The 19,799-nt window shown below is 40.8% G+C and overlaps 1 protein-coding gene across 9 annotated transcripts in view; it reads right to left on the bottom strand.

Annotated features, from left to right (window-relative positions):
* Nucleotides 1-694: 694 nt before the first annotated feature.
* The window catches only part of PCLO (piccolo presynaptic cytomatrix protein), a 599,138-nt gene continuing 580,033 nt past the window's right edge, over nucleotides 695-19,799 (bottom strand). For 8 of the 9 annotated variants that reach the window (XM_073551309.1, XM_073551313.1, XM_073551312.1 and 5 more), the window contains 3 exons: nucleotides 17,977-18,111; nucleotides 11,920-12,065; nucleotides 695-3,885 (listed from right to left, as the gene is read on the bottom strand). In XM_073551309.1, coding sequence (XP_073407410.1) covers nucleotides 3,745-3,885; nucleotides 11,920-12,065; nucleotides 17,977-18,111 — 422 coding nt within the window. In that variant the 3' untranslated portion in view covers nucleotides 695-3,744. The remainder of the gene's footprint in view (nucleotides 3,886-11,919; nucleotides 12,066-17,976; nucleotides 18,112-19,799) is intronic. The other variant, XM_073551315.1, reaches the window with a different exon arrangement.

The raw sequence follows: 19,799 nt of genomic DNA, 5'->3' as shown, positions 1-19,799 counted from the left end.
AATACAAGCACCACACCTCAAATCAACTCCAGGCCTTTTATCTGCTTAATTGAGAATGACATAATGAAGGGATTGCCAACACCTGTCCATGAAATAGCCTTGGAGTCAATTGTCCAATTACTTTTGGTCCCTTTAAAAACAGAGGGGCACATGTTAAGGAGGTGAAACGCCTAAACCCTTCATCCAAATTTAATGTGGATACCCTCAAATGAAAGCTGAAAGTCTGAACTTCAACTTCATCTGAATTGTTTTGTTTAAAATTCATTGTGGTAATGTCTAGAACCAAAATTAGAAAAATGTTGTCTCTGTCCAAATATATATGGACCTAACTGTATATGTAGGAACAGAACAGTCTATTAATGAGCATTCTATCCCCATCATTTATTGTCAGCATGAGTAAAGAGATTGGTAAATAAATACTGAAAGACTTGAATAAAGTCAATAGACACTCATTAAAAGGTCTGAAATTGGCTCATGTAGATGCATCCTAAATATTTCTTTATTATGGTGCAATTTGTGACCCTATTTTTATTTTTGCCCAAAGTCACACTTTGTCTAAAACCAGCCCTGCCCAGGACCGGTAATTTGTCATGCACTGGTTGCACATAGTGAGAACAGGCCACCTATATTAATCAGATTTAGAAAATATATATAAAAATGACAAACCTGCATGTATTAAACTGACAGAGAAAGGGATGTTATAAATATTTATTAATTTTGACTGGATTACAACCTTTTTGTACATCACAATTTGCATAAATTCTCAAATTACATCCCGTGTACAACCACAAAAAAACTATGACATGGATTTTTACATAAAATGAAGACGTTAACAGATTTACAGGCATATTCTATACAGCTCGTTTTAACTTTTTTTTTTTTACATCTTTATTTTCTTAAACAAAATAATCATAAAGGGATTTAAAACAACAAAATAATAATTAAAAAAAATACACAGACCTCCATCAATGCATGCAACATTCAATATGAAAATGTTTAGTGTAGGACAATACAGAATTTACGTAATTCCATTATATATTTTTTTTACACTTTTCTTTATATCTCTTATATATCGGACTCTCTGTACAGATTCTCAATGGTTGTCGACAAACACACGGATCGGCCACCGCTGGTTTATCATCTGACCACATCACAGAACACTTCTAGAGTTACAATTGAACAGAATGCTCACATTTACATGCTGAATGCTTAAGGGAAGTAGAACCCGTCGATTCATGTCATCTACAAAATGTATACTTATTTACACAATAACAAAATAAAGGAACTTGCTCCTTACAACCTTTGCATTCTGAATTTAGTAGACTAGCAGAGCATAGAACGGTAATTATGATATATAGCTAAAGACAGAATATTGACTTTTTATGGCCAGTCTTTCTTCATGTTTCATGATAGCAGGGTGTTTTTCCTGCAATGTACGAAGTTAAATAAAATCTGTTTTATCCTTTCTAAATGAAAAAAAAAAACAATTGTATTCAAAATACCTGAAACTATGCAACTTAAACCTATCTGAGAAGTTAACAAAACATCAGGCACTAGTAATGTCTGCAACATTAAGGACTGGGAAGAGTTTGGTTTTGAGGGCACATGCAATGTATATGTTGTGTTGTGCTGTACCATGGTGTTAGCTTCTAGAACATAGCTCTCTACATTTTTTTTGTTATGTGTGCTTAACAAAAACTATGTTTCAAGAATTGCCAACCTTAAAAGATAAAAAAATGGATACCGCCTCCTCAATCTGCAGACATTGAATGTTACGCCAGCTCAAGCTTAATATCTACAAGTCATCATTTCCAGACTTGAGAACCTAAAGTAATAAAAGCAATATAAGTCTCACTCTCATGTAAACACCCACACTGTGCTTTTTACATAATCTTTTCCAATTCCCGTGGACTCAATTGAATTGTAAAATTTGCTTAATTTGCATATAAATAATCATAAATATCTATGATTTTATCTTGGCTCTCTATACATAAAATGAATAAGGATTTAACACATATAAAGATTTAATGTAGATACTTCTAGGAGAAGCAAAAAGCCATAAACACCATTATTGTGTTTTAAGTATATGCGCGACGAAAAATACTGATACTTGCTTCTTACATCCTTTTTTTTCCAGTGTTTTTGTTTTACAACTTTTTTTTTATTTTTTAATTATTTCTCACTTACAGAAAAAGCATTGAGACATCAATGTTGCATAGAATACTTCCATAGTAACTCAAGAATTTGGTTTAACACATTGTTGGCACAATTCGGAAGCAAATAGTGCACTAATTAATAAGTCAAAAGATGCACCAAAAAAGATGTCACTCACTCTATACGACAGATGAAGAATGCATCTGTAAGATTTCATTTGATCAAGAGGTACTAATTCTAGGAATGTCTGCACTAAGGAAACAGATTGATGACTACTTGCAGCTTCTATATATACAATTTATGACCCCGAATGACAGAAAGAAGATATTTTATGTTTTTTTTGGAACGATAATGCATTTCTATCAGTGGAATGTATTGCGAGAATAAAGGCAAACCAATGTTAGCCCTGCTAATTTGGTGCTGATTAGAGGTTTCCAAGCAAAAATCGTATTTGTGCTATCATTCTGACTTGACATTTCTATAGCAACCATTCGCATGCTTTGCAGTCTTGTACAGTAAGTCGCAGCATAAAATAATTACAGTTTAAAGAAGAAATGCACACTTTTCACTCGTCTAGCTTGTGAAGGAACCTTTTAGAAAAAAATAAATGCAGAAAACCGACACAAATTTCTATCCACTTTAATTGACATTAAATTTGCTTGATTTTGCTAGAAACCACTTACTTCATCCTGTGATAGTCCATAGAGATTGTAGCTTTTATCAGTGACAATACGTTTTCAGCATACCCACAATCTCAGCCATTCACCTGAGTTTCTAAGAGAAGATGCAGAACGGCATCTCAATCATTGCTCTTCAAATGCCTTTCCTAATTCTAGGTTGGCATGACAGGCAAGCCCATACCTTCACTTTCGTATCTTTTGTAAATCACCAAGTTACTGAAAGCCTCAGTCTGTATTGTAGCACTGATGTTTAAACTCTTACATGTACCTAAAATGATATTTAGTCAACGCATACACCAGCATTTGCCAGATGTCATAACCGAAGCACTTCTTTAGGAACTATTAACTCGTCACCAGCATTTTGCTATTTGTATTACAGAAGAAGAGATAGGCACTACACGTTTACTGTACCGATACTGTACATGTGTCGTAGTGAGATCAGCTGCAGCTGATAGGAATCAAATATACAGTACTGTCGTAAATATTCCATAATCCAATAGACAAACAGTACCAAACTGCCATTTTATAGTAGCTATAGCTGAGAAACATCAAAGGTGCACACTAGATTGAATATTTACTAGGATGTGATACTAATATACTCTTTTCTTGCTGTGAACTGTGGTGCCTGATATTGCCTTAGTTTATAATGCTTCTAAGATTGCTCCATGAAATAAAACATCAAGAAAAGACACTTCTAGATGCTAAACTGGAATCACTAACATTCTTCTAGACACTAGAGGCCATGTTCTCGTTAGCCTCTGGAATGCATTTTAGCAGACTCCTTGTTCTCCAATCACCTGCAAAACATGTCAAGAAATTCTTCCCGGTGTATTCTGAAACATATTCTGCTTCCTGCACGACCTTAATTTAAACTCTATCCTGACATTATGCCTCCAGCAAAGACTGTTCATCAATGAGTCTGAGTAGAGCTGGCTAAAAGTTTGTGCCAATTTACTATCCGTTTTCTAAGGTCCACTTTGTCCAGCCAGATGTAAGCTTCACCAATCAGAGTTTTCTTCATAAATTTTCCTCCATTTGAGGCAAGTAGAATCTAGGATGAATACAATATAAATTAATAGTATTAAAAAGATATTACCTAAGTAAAAAATCAAGTAATGCATATGCAATAGTGTGCATCATTCAAAACATTTCATTTCATCTACACAGAATGCAGCATGTGTCAACTATCTAAAGAAAAGGTGAGACATTTATGTAAAGATGTGGATGCAAGCCTCTTCGTTACCAATCCATATGTACAATCCCCGTCAAGAAGAGTAACAAAAAAGGCAACAATACAAAAATCTACCGAGGATATTATATAGTCCAGAAATGCAACATTTCACACCTACACTCGTAAGGCCACATCTCAAATATAGGATCCAGTTTTGGGCTCCACATTTTACAATGGCTATAAAAAAGTTAGGCCTCTTTCACACATCAGGTTTTCGCCGTCAGGCGCAATCCGGCGCTTTTGACAGAAACCGGATCCGGCGAAATGCAATGCCGGATCCGGTTTCCCCCCCATTGACTTGCATTTGCGCAGGATCGCGCCGGATGGCCATGCGTTTCATCCGGTTTTCGCCGGATCCGGCAATGTGTCGCGATCCGGCATCTGGAAAAAACGGCTACTGTAACGTTTTTTGTCTCCGGCGTAAAAGCCGGACACGCCGGATCCGGCGCGTCCGGCTTTTTCACACAATGAAAGCCTATGAGCGCCGCAATGCGCCGGATCCGGTTTTTTTGGTCTGAGCATGCTCAGTAGCTCTGCCCACAAGACATATATAAAAGCAAGACAGTGGGACCCACAGCCACACCCAACATGCCACCCAAGAAAGCAACCAAGCGCAGCAGGAGAAGGCAGGAGACCACTGCAGCACCATCAGCACCACCACCACCCCAAATGGAGTAGCAAATGGAACATGCTGAGGAGGGGAGGCCAGCAGCAGATGAGAGACGGTAATTATCAAATCCCCCATTCCTCCAAACTAGGGCTATTGAATATCAAGATATTCATTGGCCCTTTGTTTCTCTTTATTCAACAGCCACCCAATAGATGCAGCAGCAGCAGCAGCAATGGCAGCAGGTGGAACACCACCCACAGGCATGGAGTGTGGCCACCAGGAAGACAGCACATCATCTTCTGGGAGCCCTCCCTCGCATCGTCAGCGTTTGACGGTAAGTTTTTATTTCCAAAATCCATCATCTCTGTAATATATGTCTATTCATTGCCTTTTATTTCAAAACAGGATTCACAAGATGAAGAGGAGCTCCCAGAAGAAGAAGGAAGGAGTGGACAGACACTTGGAGTGGGCTCACAATTGGTAAGTTTTTTGCATCAAACGCAGAAACACATAGAAAACAATGTTCCGCAGACCACACACAGCAAACAAATGCCTACATCCAAAGACATAACATTTTTTGTTTTCTTCTCTAGTCTTCCCAATCTGGTGCTCGGCCAAGAGGTCCTCGCAGTGCCTCCCAGGGTTGTCGGCGACAGCAACGCGGCGGTCACCAGCGTGTAAGTATAAATATTTTTGCTTTGTTTTTTTGCACTTTTTATTTCATTTCTTTTGTGGAGGCTAAGGCTGGTTTCACATTCGCGCTTTTTAAGCGCACGCACGGCCGGGGGTAGCTCCGCCCCCGAGCCGGCTCTCTGCCCAGCGTGCCCGCCCCTTCCTTGTAGCGCCGCCTCCTAGCGCACAGCGGCGCCTGCGATCGGCGCACCCTATTTTTAGCATAGGGTGTGCAGATCGTGCGCAGGCCGTGCGCTAGTTGCGCTTTGACCTGCGCTGCGCACTTTTGACGGTGCGCCGTGCGCGCCAAAATCCGAAAAGTTTGATTTTGGTGCGCACGGCGCACCGTCAAAAGTGCGCAGCGCAGGTCAAAGTGCAACTAGCGCACGGCCTGCGCACGATCTGCGCACCCTATGCTAAAGATAGGGTGCGCCGATCGCAGGCGCCGCTGTGCGCTAGGAGGCGGCGCTACAAGGAAGGGGCGGGCATGCCGGGCAGAGAGCCGGCTCGGGGGCGGAGCTACCCCCGGCCGTGCGTGCGCTTAAAAAGCGCGAATGTGAAACCAGCCTAATTATGTTATTTTTGTCTTTTTCTTTAACAGCCTTCACAGCATGCTCCCGACTCTGACGGTGAGGATGGAGGACTCGATGTGGACCACCTCATCGATCTCGTCAGAGAAAGGGAGCCGCTCTGGAATATGGCTGACCGCCGCCACGCTGACCTTATCGTTACCCGACGACTCTGGGAGGAAATCTGTTCGCTCCTTGTGGGCCGCTGGGAGGACCTCGATGTTCGGGCCCAGATAAAAGAGCGTAAGTATATACAGTACCGGTTGCTTGATGTAAACCAGTGTTTCCCGAACTCCAGTCCTCGTGGTCCCCACGGATCATGTGTTCAGGATTTCTATTTACTATGGAAATCCTGAAAACATGACCCCTGGGGACCATGAGGACTGGAGTTTGGGAAACACTGATGTTGTATACTAACCACTTTGTCCTTTCTCGTTTCAGGGAACAGAATTGTGAATCGGTGGCGGTCTGTGAGGGATCGTTTCAAGAAGGAGTTCAATAAAGAGATGCGGGCCCCGAGTGGATCTGGAGGACGCAGGAGCAAGTACAAGTACGCAGAAGCCCTGTCGTTCCTCCGGGAAACAATGGTCACTAGAAGGTAAATATTACACACCACATGTGAAAAAAAATGTTAGATGTAAATTTTTTTTTTCAGCCAGGGCCATACCATGTCAGTATTTTAATTGTTTTTTTTTCTCTTTATTCCACAGCATGGTGAGCAGCACTCGGGAGCCTGCACGATTGGACCCTTCTGAGGCGATCCCTGAGGAGACCGGCACCGAGGGACACTTCGACCGCCCCGGTACATCTGCACCTTCCCAGCCTTCCCACACATTCGACCCATCTGTCCCATCCACCAGCACAGGAGCATCGTGGCCGCCTACATTACATGAAGCTGCTGGTGAGGAGATCGCTTTCCCTTTACCCCACCCTTCTGCCCCTGCCACCTCTAGTACACCTGCGGGTACTGGGCGGCAGCGGCAGAGGGGTCAGGAAAAGACTTATGCGCCAGAGTTCTTGCATCTGAATGCATCTTTCCAGAACTGTCTAAAAGTCTTGTCAGAGCAAATCTCCGCAGGCTATCAGCAGATCAACTCCAGCATTCTGGAGGTGAAGACACTTCTGCAAACCATGCATTCAGAAGCAAGATCTTCGCCAAACCACACCTTTTTCAAGTCTGTTGTGGAGCGCATGGAAACGCTCTCTCCTGCCCAGCAGATGCATGTAATGCATTCATGCCACGCTGCTCTCCAGCAAGCTACCTCCCAACCTCCTCCTCCCACCACAGTAGTTCCTCCACCTGCACCCCCTCCAGCCACTTTCCATCCTCCCCTCCTATTACATCTACACCCCCTCCAGCCACTTTCCATCCTCCCCCTCCTATTACATCTACACCCCCTCCAGCCACTTTCCATCCTCCCCCTCCTATTACATACCATCCACCTCCCCAGCACCAGCAACCTCCCCAGCACCAGCAACCTCCCCAGCACCAGCAACCTCCCCAGCACCAGCAACCTCCCCAGCACCAGCAACCTCCCCAGTACCAGCAACCTCCCCAGTACCAGCAACCTCCCCAGTACCAGCAACCTCCCCAGTACCTGCAAACTCCCCAGTACCAGCAACCTCCCCAGTACCAGACATCTCCCCACTTCCAGCAACCTGCCCCGTACCAGACATCTCCCCACTTCCAGCAACCTGCCCCGTACCAGACATCTCCCCACTTCCAGCAACCTGCCCCGTACCAGACATCTCCCCACTTCCAGCAACCTGCCCCGTACCAAACTCCTTCCCCATACAACTTGCCATCAACATCATCTGCTCCTACAGTCCCTGCCCAACCCTCCACTCCACCACCCACCACCTCTTCTGCTTCCCACATGTCCACCCATTCTGTAGTTTTTTCCACACCTTCACCTCTAACTGTTCCTTCCCCACCACGATCCCAGTCCTCTCTCCACACTCCCAGTGTCGAAGTGTCCCGCAGCCCCTCCAGCAGTATTTCCACCACACACTACACAGATTTATAATGTGTGTATTTAAATAAAAATGACCAGTTTTATGGTTTCAAAGCTTTATTAAACAAGTTTATTAAAATTTTAAAAAAGTTTACTAAAAAAAACATTTTTCAATAAAAGTTAAATTATTTTACACTGGTTGTCTGTCATTTCTTTCTGCGGCGAAAAAGGTTAAATACAGGTTATTTAAAAGGTGAAATGGTATTCAAAACTAGGTATATAACTGTGGGTAAATTTTAGCTTTTTGCCACAGTTGTGTTCCTGGTTGTGTTTGAAGCAAAGTATTTCACCTAAAAAGTTGTGTTTATTGTTGGTGATTTCCTAACAATGTACACAACTTTTGTTAAAAGGTGAAATACTTTGCATAAAACACAACCAGGTACACACCTGTGGCCTAAAGCTAAAAATAGTAAGACCATGACAAGATAGACAACTTTGGTTGGCAAAGGTATATACTGTTGGTCCAGAAGGTACACAAGTTTGGTTAGGGCACAAATCTTTCACACTCTGTCATCCTGCCAGTGTACTCTGCCTTGAGGTGACATAAAGTATATTGCAAAATTGTCCCTCATTACTGAAACCGTCACAGAACTTCTAGTGGTAATGTCATGGTAATCTTGCAAGGTGGTTTCTTCAGAGGTGTCCTCAATGGAAATGGGTTCCTTGCAGATAACAAAATTGTGGAGTACCACGCACGCTTTGATCACCTCGTCCACAGTTTCTGTCTTGAGGTTGATCGCAGTCAATAGGACCCGCCATTTGGCTGTCAGAATACCAAAAGTACATTCAACCATTCTTCTTGCTCTTGTGAGGTGGTAATTAAAAATGCGTTTTGGTCTTGTCAATCCTCTGCTAGAGTACGGTTTCAAAAGGTGTTCTGACAGCTGGAAGGCTTCATCCCCTACACAGACAAATGGCATAGTTGGACCAGATGTTTGCGGCAGCGGTCTAGGTGGTGGGAACTGGAAGGTGTTTCCATACAGTTTACGCCCCTTGGCAGACAGTTTGAAAACTTGAGAGTCATTGGAGCGGCCATAGGCCCCAATATCAACCGCAATAAATTTGTATTCCGCGTCAGCGATGGCCATGAGGACAATTGAAAAATATTTCTTGTAATTGAAATATTCCGATCCCGATCCAGCTGGCTTTACAATGCGGATATGTTTCCCGTCCACAGCGCCCAAGCAGTTTGGAAACTGACATATCTGTTGAAACTTGTCAGCAATTTCAATCCACCTCTCTGTTGTGGGCTCTGGTAAAAACTCTTCAGCTAAGGAGTCCCACAGTGCACGGCATGTGTACTTCACAATTCCAGATATGGTGGAAATCCCGAGTCTGTACTGGAAATGCAGTGACGAAAGGGATTCTCCAGTTGCAAGAAATCTGTGGGGAATTAAAAAACAAGAAATTAGTTTTAAATCACAGCATTACATACCAAAACTGACCTATAACACTTGGAGATACAAACTACCACCAACAAGATTGCAGTGAAAGTGTGCTCTGATGCGAGCATATCCAATAAATGTGGCTTACCTTAAAGTCACCATCAGACGCTCTGCGGGTGAAACTGAGAAGCGGCAATAGGTGTCCGCTTTTCTTATGAGGTGTGCAATGCGCTCCACCAAGTAATCAAAATTCTCCATTTTCATCCTAACATATCCAAAAAATTTATCCGGGTTTCGTCGAAGGTCCATGCAGAGTGTAGAATAGACCCCACGCGTCATTCTCTTGGCTGTGATGGGGTGGATCCACAAACGTCGTCTACGATGCCTGATGCGCTGCTGTCTCGCTCTCTCCTTCTCCAGAACAATCACCCTCAAACGATTCGCCTCCGCTATAAAATCCGCCAAATTCTTCAAAATATTTCCAATGACAACATCCATCTTCGCCAGTAACTTGCTCTTCTCTCCAACCTGCACTTTCTCCTCTACAACCTGTCAAAGAAGGGCTGTAGGAACATGCTATATATAGTTTTCCAGTAGCCAATCCCGTTCGGAAGGCCACAAGGGTCAATTTTAAAAACCGGATCCGGCGTAATCCGTCGAAAAACGGATAGAAAAACGGATGAACCAGATGAGACGGATCCGGTTTTGTCTGTCAAGAAAAAGACGGATCCGGCAGAAAACCGGATCCGTCACATCCGGTTTTACGAAACATTTGCCGGATCCGGCGTTCCGGCACGACGCCGGATCGCGCCTGACGCCGAAAACCTGATGTGTGAAAGTAGCCTTAGTTAGTTCAAAAGCAGTAAACTAGATTATTACATGGGATGGAAGATTTAACCTATGATGAGAGGTTGGAACAGTTGGATTCATCTTAGAAGAAAGATGCCTCGGAGACAATCTAATGTAAATATATAAATAAATACATGTGTGGTCAATACAAAAGACTGGCACACGACCTATCTATCTAGCTATCTCTCAATCCATATTCATCTCATCTATGGAAAATAGAAAGGTCGGACTCCTTGAAATTCTAAAACAAAATATGGAGATCTTATTTGCACAATGCCACATTTCTGTCCACATAGTCTGGACTTTTTTTGTCTGGCAATTCAACTATTTATGTTGCCAAATAAAGGGGGATTTACACTGCAAGATAGTCATGAATGAGTTATGTTAAAATGTTTGTTTCACGATTATCTGGCAGTGTAAACTGGCTGCTGATCACCTGATGAATAAGCAAAATGCTCATCCATCTGGTGATTTGATCTCTTGTGCAGCATAAAAGATCATCCTTCTTGGTGGTGCATTGTCCTGAGTAAACAAGACTTGCACTGTCAAGACCACACTGAGAAATCTCGTATTGATGGCTCAGTGGACATTATTTACTTTGATCTACCTGTTTAAACATGCATTCAAAGGTCCACCCAGAAGTACAAGTTTACCAATCAGCGGTCATATAGTGGTGCCAATCAGTCCATGTAAACAGTCCTTAAGCTTTGAAAGGCCTTGACTTAAAGGGGTTGTCCGGGCTTTTCACATAATCTCAGTGCATATCTGGGCTGCAGAATGCTGACAATAAGTAATTTACCTTCTGTGGCAAGTTTGCAGGGTTTCCAAGATATCATCTCTTGCTTGTAAGAAAAACGTCCAGGGGGGGTGTTTTCTGGCATTGAAATGAGAACTGGTAGTTTCCTCCTACTCTACTAAAAACATGCCCTCTATAGCAACAACCCCACCCTCCATAGCTACAGGCCCTCCCCGACCACATGAAGCAGCCTTCATCACACAGTAACAAATCCTCCCCCTCTAGCAGCCTCAGTGCAGAGAGCAAAACCACCCAGCTGCTCCTCCCCCAGACACACACTGAACAGTGATCTATGGAAAGTGAAACTAGTGAGGAGGAAAAGACCAGTTCTCATTTCAATGCCAGAACACACCCCCCCTGGACGTTTTTCTTACAAGCAAGAGATGATATCTTGGAAACCCTGCAAACTGGCCACAGAAGGTAAATTATTTATTGTCAGCATTCTGCAGCCCAGATATGCACTGAGATTATGTGAAAAGCCCGGAAAGCCCCTTTAAGATTGTTCAATCAATGGAAAGAGATTAAACAGGCTTATCCACACTGTATGGAACTAAAAGTGGAAAATGATTGGGATAATTAACATTTTATTACCTACAAAAAATTGAGATATTAATGTTATAAATTTGATATTTTTTATAACAAAAGGCATTTAATTAAAGACTCCTATCACTTGTCATACTTATTACTTCAAGTACCACAAAATATGGTTATTAATGACAATTGCTTGCCAGAAAACTTAAGAAAAAGCTAAATTAGAATAACTGTCCCCACGGATCTACTGAATAGAAGGAAACAGGCAATATGCACATTGGGGGATGAGGTATTTGCCTAACCTCAGGGCAAAATCCCAGCTTTTACCTTTTTTCAAAGGGTCTAGTGAAGAAAATACTATAAGGAGATGAAATCAATGGGAATTAAGTCTATTTTATAGTTATTATTGAATTTAAAATAAGCTTACTTGCAAAGAGTGTCCAGCAGGACTCATACTAAATCGAAATGTCTCATTGAATGAGGGTTCCCGATCATGTCTACAAACCCTTGTCTTCTTCTTTATTATTCGTTTCTGTGTTGCTATATTAATGACGTACAGCTTCACATAGAGATCTGTAAAATAGTTTACAAGAATTTATTTTCCGAATTGGACGAAATTATAACTTAAATGGTCCTATTAAAATAATTGTATCTACAGTAAATAATGTATTGTGTTTTCCTAGAATTCCTTCATATTTTCAAAAACCTATGAGAGTTGGAAAATGCTATCTGTTTTTTACATTTTGGATGGATTTTAATTTCAAATTCCAAATATGTGCACATAAATGCTTGCATTCATAATGAAAGAATACCATCTGTGTATCCTGTCACCTTATCTGTGGTTTTGGATAAAATAGCAGCCTAAAATAAAATGTGACAAAAGAAGTGTTAAAGTGTCAATCAGAATAATTAAGAACAACTCTGTCTCATTACTATAAAATGTAAGATGGTTAGAGTTCATTTACTCAAACATTTCCTAAGGTGGTAAAAATTTTTTAAAAAAAGTGCGATAACACCCAATGTGTAAGCTCATAAAGAATATCAAAGGCATAAAAAGAATACACGCGACTTGGCATTTTCTGCAAAAACTGATGCTATAGTTGACTTTCCATAGTAAATGAAGTACAACACTGACAAGCGTTTTGAAGGAAAGGAAGTGCTCTTACTTGCAAATATTGCAAAAAAAAAAAAAAAAGGGGGGAGACAAAAGTGCAATAGGGTCTTATCCATGTTACAAAGGACAGTATATCTTGAAATATGCTCACCTGGTTAGGATGAGATAGGAGTGTGTAGGTAGCGGCTGCTACAGATCCACAGGTCTTCAGTGACCAGAAGAAATGATAAATCCAAAGGGAGTTCGTAGCTATATTCCGCGCTGCCACTTTAGACAAATTCCAGGAGAATGCTGTATGATTGCAGTGGTTTTATTCTACGCATTTCAGGGGTCTCATGCCCCCTTCATCAGGAAATACCACCTATTGGTATTTCCTGATGAAGGGGGCATGAGACCCCTGAAACGCGTAGAATAAAACCACTGCAATCATACAGCATTCTCCTGGAACTTACTTGCAAATAAGCATACAAGCAAATCCATATAGGTAGCGAAGAGCAAACGTACTCACCAAAGAATATAATCCATAATCTTTATGAAATTACTAGTATAAAATCAGCAGAAGGCCAGGGGGCTCATAAGGAGATAGTATGACCCAACTATGGCCATTTTGCATTTAATTACGCTTCTACACTCTAGAAAAACACAGGCCCATAGATGCATAAGTGTGAAATGGCAGTAGCTGGCTCATGCGATCTGCTTAACTTCATTGGGTTTTTGCTGATTTATACTGTTAATTTTAATGAAGATTTGGTCTTTGATAAGTGACTTAACCGTTTGCTACTTTTTTGGATTTACATAAAGAGAATAATGTGTGCAACACAAGAGCAAATGACACATAAGCATGCCAAGAAACTACCATGCAAGCATTGGAGTACATGACCTCATGCATATATCAATGAATTTAATTTAAATGAAAACAGAACACTAGATGATCTATTACACCTGTAAATGATGCTAACCATTGTGCTGAAAATAACAAGATCCCAAGTACAGAGTACATAATAGTAATCCTTCTTGAGTCACCCTCAGTGACTTTTTGGAGACAAATCCCCTATGGAGCTCCTGATATATAATAACACCAAGCAAGCGGAGCAATAACCACCATAATAACAGAATATCCAAAAATATTAAAGAAGTTTTTAATGTAATAGTATCAAAATATAAAATTCACATAGATGAGTAGCACAGCATGTAACACAAAACAGTTGTTAACACATGAGCCGGGAAAAAAATGATGAAAAAGCAGTCCTGCGTCCAGACATGGACATAAATGGGCTAAGAAACAAGGAGGAAGCAACTGCGAAATGTGCGTAGGGGCACGTTCCTGCACACTAGACAAAGACATGGGTAAGATTAATCCCTGATTACTCTGTCTCTGTGATGCATGTTTTTGTCCCATATACCTGGATCCATTTACTAGCCATGGTTACATGTGTACAGGGATCTACTACATGCAAGAGTATTATATGGTGACTGGGATTTATTCTCTGATGGCATTATACTACAGACTAAGGGATATGATCCTAATTAAGGAACTAATACCTCTTGTTTCTTAGCCCAGTTATGTCCATGTCTGGACGCAGGACTGCTTTTTCATCCGGCTTTTCCCTGGCTCATGTGTTAACAACTGTCTGTTTCCTGTTACATGCTGTACTACTCATCTATGTGAATTTTATATTCTGATACTATTACATTAAAGACTTCTTTAATATTTTTGGATATTCTGTTATTATAGTGGTTATTGCTCCGCTTGCTTGGTGTTATTAGCCATTGCGCTGAATAGGGATGAGCGAACATGAACTGTAAAGTTCGGACTTCATACCGGACACCTAGTGTCTGGTGCTGAACTCTGAACGCGGACTTCTCCCAGAAGTCCTTGAGCAGTCCGTGAAAGGCTGAAGAACAGCCAATCAAAAGCTTTTAGGCTCTTGGCACTTCCACAGCCATCTTTGGTTGGTGCTACTCATGACCCGTCCTGTATAACCGTTGGATCACGGGTGGTGTTGCCATTGTGCTCTGCTAGCATAGGGATAGCTATAATAAATAATTTTAAAAAATGACGTGGGATCACTGTATTTTTTAATAACCTGCCAAGAGACAGCAGACAGCTGTGAGCTGGTCTTATTATGCTGTGAAAGGACCAATATCCATGGACCTTCTCAGCCTATTAGTATCAGAACCCAGCTTTTTGCTTTTCCTTTGCTGGTTATTGAAAATAGGGGGGGACTTCAAAAAAATTATGTGGGGTCCCCTCTATTTTTTAGCAACCAACTAAGGCAAAGCAGACAGCTGGGGGTTGATATTAATAGGCTGGGAAGGTCCAAGGAAATTTGCCCCTTCCCAGCCTAGTAAAACCAGCCCTCTGCCGCCCCAGAAATTATGCATCCATTAGTTGCGCCAATTCTGGTGCTTTGCCTCTGCTCTTCTGGATTACTCTGGTGTAGTGGCAATCAAGGTAATTGTTTTTTGGGTTGATATCAGCTATGTAATGTCAGTTGGCATCAAGCTCAGGGGATAGTAATAGAGCGGTGTCTATTTTACACCCCCAATACTAACCCCGTATTAAAAAATAAAAAGACACACACACAGGAAAAAAGTTTATTTGAATAAAGACTACCCCAGACATTCTCTGGTTCACCAATTTATTAATTAAAAGCAAAATCTCAGCAGGTCCGAGGTAATCCATTGTGGGTTCCCAAGACGTCCAGCAATTCTCTCCTGCAACCTTTAGAGCATTGTTCTGAGAATGACGCTCCTCCATAAGTTACTCTCGGACATGTCTCACGAGCGATGACATCAGTAACATAATCGCCAGTGAGACATGACCAGCAGTGACCTGTGGAGCCCTTTCCTAGAGGCTGCATAGGTCACTCATGGACATTTTACAGAACCAAAGTTCGGGTCCCCAATGACCTACAAGGGGTTCATGTTCAGGGTCAAGTCTTGGTACACAAACCCAACTTTGGACTAAAGTTCGGCCGAACGCGAACTTCCAATTTTGCCAGATCTACTCATCTCTGCTGTTTACCCACCAACCATTCCAATGCGTTTTGAATTATGCAGTCTAAATCATGCAGTCTTAGACCATTATTTAGACTGCATAAGTAGAAACGCGTTGGTCCGATTGGTGGTCATACAGTGGTATGCCAGAATGTCCATTTTTATGAAGACAAAATAAGAGTGAAGCTTTAAACATTTACTCTATGCTGGAGAATCCCTTTCTTTTTCATATAATTCTTGAAATGTCCAGACTAGGACGGTTCTGGGCTGAGACTTTCATCCAAGCAAGGACCAGTGGATAATGGTGAGCTGACTCCCTCTCCCCCTTCCCTGATTTTATATACTCAAAACAATGAAACCCAGTGATGGATACAGAGGCAAGGCCCTTCATCAACAAAATGTTTTTAATCTCCAGGGACTTGCAGCATCTTTTGATAGTAACTGAACCTGAAGACCTACCTCTTCCGACAAGCCTACAACCTGCAGTAACCCTGTTTCACCATACCTCTCCACGAACAGCTCTACCCTCACCTACTGTATCCTCACCCATCACTTGTAGACAGTGAGCCCTCGCAGGTAGGGTCTGCTCTCTTCCTGTACCAGTTGGTGACTTGCATTGTTTAAGATTAATGTACTTGTTTTTTATTATGTATACCCCGTATCACATGTAAAGCTCCGTGGAATAAATGGCACTATAATAATAAATAATAATAATTGTACCTGTCCCCTCTGTTTTTGTTTCCTTTGTTGCAGGAGATGCAGGGCAATAACACAGAAGCCTGGTTTATTTCTGAGACTTGTAGTGCCGCCCAAAAATGGAGCTATTGCGTTAATTCCTCGCTAGTGTAGAATTAGTCCGTGCTCAGATCTATGGGTGGGGCTGTCCTGTAATTAAACTCTTGAATCTCTGACAATCACTGGCAGTTAAGGCTACTGCACACCAGTGTATTTTCTCTCGTCTGAAAGAATATGGCCAATTATGGTAATCACACTATAATCAAACTCTCAAAATCTGACTACAGTGTGATTATAGTTTTATCCAATTTTCTCAGATGAGAATATGGAAAAACAAATTTCTCCATTTTCTCCATTCCGTCAGTCTGTGAATTTCAGACTGTATGCAGATGTCATCCAAGCACAGTCCAATGTTTCCCACGGACTCCTTGACTTGCATGGCCAAGCGCAATCTGATAATCAGATCCAACTCAAGCATGTGATTTTTTTCTACAGACCAAGCAGGACATGTGCACATACCTCATAGAATAACACTGGTCCGAGTATGATCCGATGTTTTGTCATGTACACAAGGCCTTATAAGTATTCTTTATCTTATCCACACCTAATACTCTTCTGGCTACTTCTGTTTTAGATCTCAGCCTATTTTCAGATTTTTCTACAAACCAATGATTTTGGCCCAATTAGTAAATGAAGAAGCAAGGAGAAAGATGGCTGTGTATTTGACCATTGTCTGTTTTTCTTATGAGTGTTGACCTTGTTATGTCTCCCCCTATAGGATATTCTATAGAGCTGGGATGACTTCTTTGATATTCTATCTATCAAAAGCCTGACAAAAAGATGAAACTAGGAAATTTAAGAGTACACTCTGAATCTTGCAGGAGGATCCATTAACCATTCAGATGCTGCTTAGAAGCTGTTCCCTCCTAGAGAGTAGGTGCCTCTCAGAGAAAAGAATCTAACCAGATTTTGAGCACACTCAACTAAAATTAAAGTAAAATTTGTGTCACTGTTATACTGAGTGATAATCATCTGATTTGCCAATGACATTCTGAATGTCTAGGAAAATTCTGCTATCACAATTGCATTTTTCTGATAGGTATTTATTATTTAGTGTAGAACAACAAAGATACACTCAAAGATTTGGTCCGTATTTTATATCAGCATTTGTAAGCCAAAACCAGCAGTGGGTGATAAATACAGAAGTGGTGACGTGTTTCTACTATACTTTTCCTCTGGTTGTTCTCCTGGTTTTGACTGATATAAAATACTGACCAAATACTGAACACCTAAGGGCTATCTCTTGTCTCAAATCTTTCAATTACAGACTGTGTTAACTATAAAAAACATGAATATCACTTACTTTCCTGGGCCCAGCACCGACTCTTTTGCCTCCGTCCTTGTCTCGGTTGTTTGGCTATCAGTCAATCAGTGAACCCGGCGGCTTTGTAAACAGCACAAGCTGCTGAGCTCACTGACTGGATGCATCACTTTCGATTTCAGAGCTTCAGACAAACAATATGGACCGTGGCAGCGACTGAGAGTTTAGTGCTGCACCCGTAGAGTAATGCTTATTTTTCTGTAGTCACTGCAACCAAAAACGGGAGCAGCCCTTTTAATATTTCTTTACTTTACCTGGCAGATGATCTGGAGACTTAAATTTATATGTAATATTCCTGCATTGTAGAATCTCCACGATCAGCTGCTCTCCATCTGTCTTCATTTCTTTTTTCAGGGCAATTTTGATTTCACCCATGACCTGGGTTTTACCTAGAAAGGAATAAAATAACAATGAAAATATGTTTTAATACTTTTCATGTGTTGTTGGAACCATAATCAAGTGTGCTACTAAACTGTGACCTATAATTTTCGGCAACTTTCTACAATATATAAGATTCGAAAAAGCTTGGCTTGAAGCTTTGTGAAGAAAGTACGGTAAATGATTTGTTTACGGTCTATCTTGATGAGAAATTGAACAATAACTAAGAAACATTGCTCTGAGCTACAGCTTGAAAAAGTAAATCAAGCTGTTCAAATCTTCAACAAGATTGAATGAATTAATGTTTCCACGGTGAGACATTTTCTATTTACTGCCACCAAAAGCAGTAAACTACATAAGTGATAATATTCCTCATACTGTGATAAAAGGACAAAATATATTCTTGAATACATATGCAATTTTTTTTAAAACCCAGTTTAAAGAAGCTATACTATTTAGATATGAAAAGAAACACAAAGTAAAACATGTCTAAAGTCATGGTTTGCATTGTTTTTTATATTGGTTTTGTTATAATTGCATCTTACGACACAAAGAAAAGCCTTCACCCCACCCTCCCATCATTACATAGTAATACTGTTGTACATGACATTTAACAAAACAATATAATGTAGTGAAGCATTATATCTGCATAACAATGCACACGTCTGTCACCAAAAGCAAACTGGCTAATATATGTCACCCATTACAACTGGGTACAGTGCTTATATCAACCTAGATATAATATTATATGATGTTAGTTAAGGAGCAAGGGTTCTATTGTAGTGGCTGACTGTTGACCACATGTGCATTAAGTTTGTAACTCCTTCCATAAACCCATAGGAATCAACATCTATAAATAAACTAATATTACACTGGTATACAGTGATTTTGGTGATAATTTCTGAACGGTTTTACATTAAGTTTATGGTGCCACATTGGCTCTAGTTTCTGAGATATTTAATAGTTAATTTCAGTAGAATTTTGGCTTCAAAAAGTTGCTCTTATAGCACTGTAAGCCTACAAATTAAAAGAAAAAATAATTATATAGGATATTTCATTACCTAAGACACTGTTAAAGAGTCAAAAGACAGATCAAAAGACGAAAAACTATTGCATTTGTTATCATACACAAGTTGAATTGGGGAAATGCATTGTTATCATGGACGAATCATCTCAAAAACTAGAACCAATTCAGCAAAAGTAATGGACTTTCTGAATTCAGCACCCTCAAAATACCATAAATCCATTCAATAAACTTTCGGCATGTGAAAAAAAAAATATTTTGTAGACATTTGTAATAGTTTGGGTTTAGATGTTTCGAGCAACTGGCCAAACTAAATTTTCTGAAAACCTGTTCAGGACCAGGAGCCACAAATACACCAGCACCATCATAAATGTACAGTAGGCAGCTGAGCAGTAGAAGGCTAGGTGCCTTGTGGTCAGAGACAGATACCTTGAACAAAAGACACAAGGCATCCCTTTATACCCCAAGCTGTGCGGGATGAATTGTACAACAAAATCAAATGGTGTGCAGCAATCCCATTGACTTTTAGTGGCATATGTTAGGGTTTGGTTGATGTTTTTATAATTTAGCCATCCAGAAAACATATACTTGCTTTACTGTTTCTGCTGTCATATCTGGCAGGAATGTCATCCGAATCCCTGAACAGAAGCATGAGCATAGTCTTACTGCTTGTCT

This window comes from Dendrobates tinctorius, unplaced genomic scaffold (genome assembly GCF_039654945.1).
Source record: "Dendrobates tinctorius isolate UK_male_01 unplaced genomic scaffold, ASM3965494v1 ptg000174l, whole genome shotgun sequence".
NCBI classification, from domain to species: domain Eukaryota; kingdom Metazoa; phylum Chordata; class Amphibia; order Anura; family Dendrobatidae; genus Dendrobates; species Dendrobates tinctorius.
The sequence above is the reverse complement of the archived record's forward strand: the minus strand, read 5'-3'. Positions and strand labels throughout refer to the sequence as shown.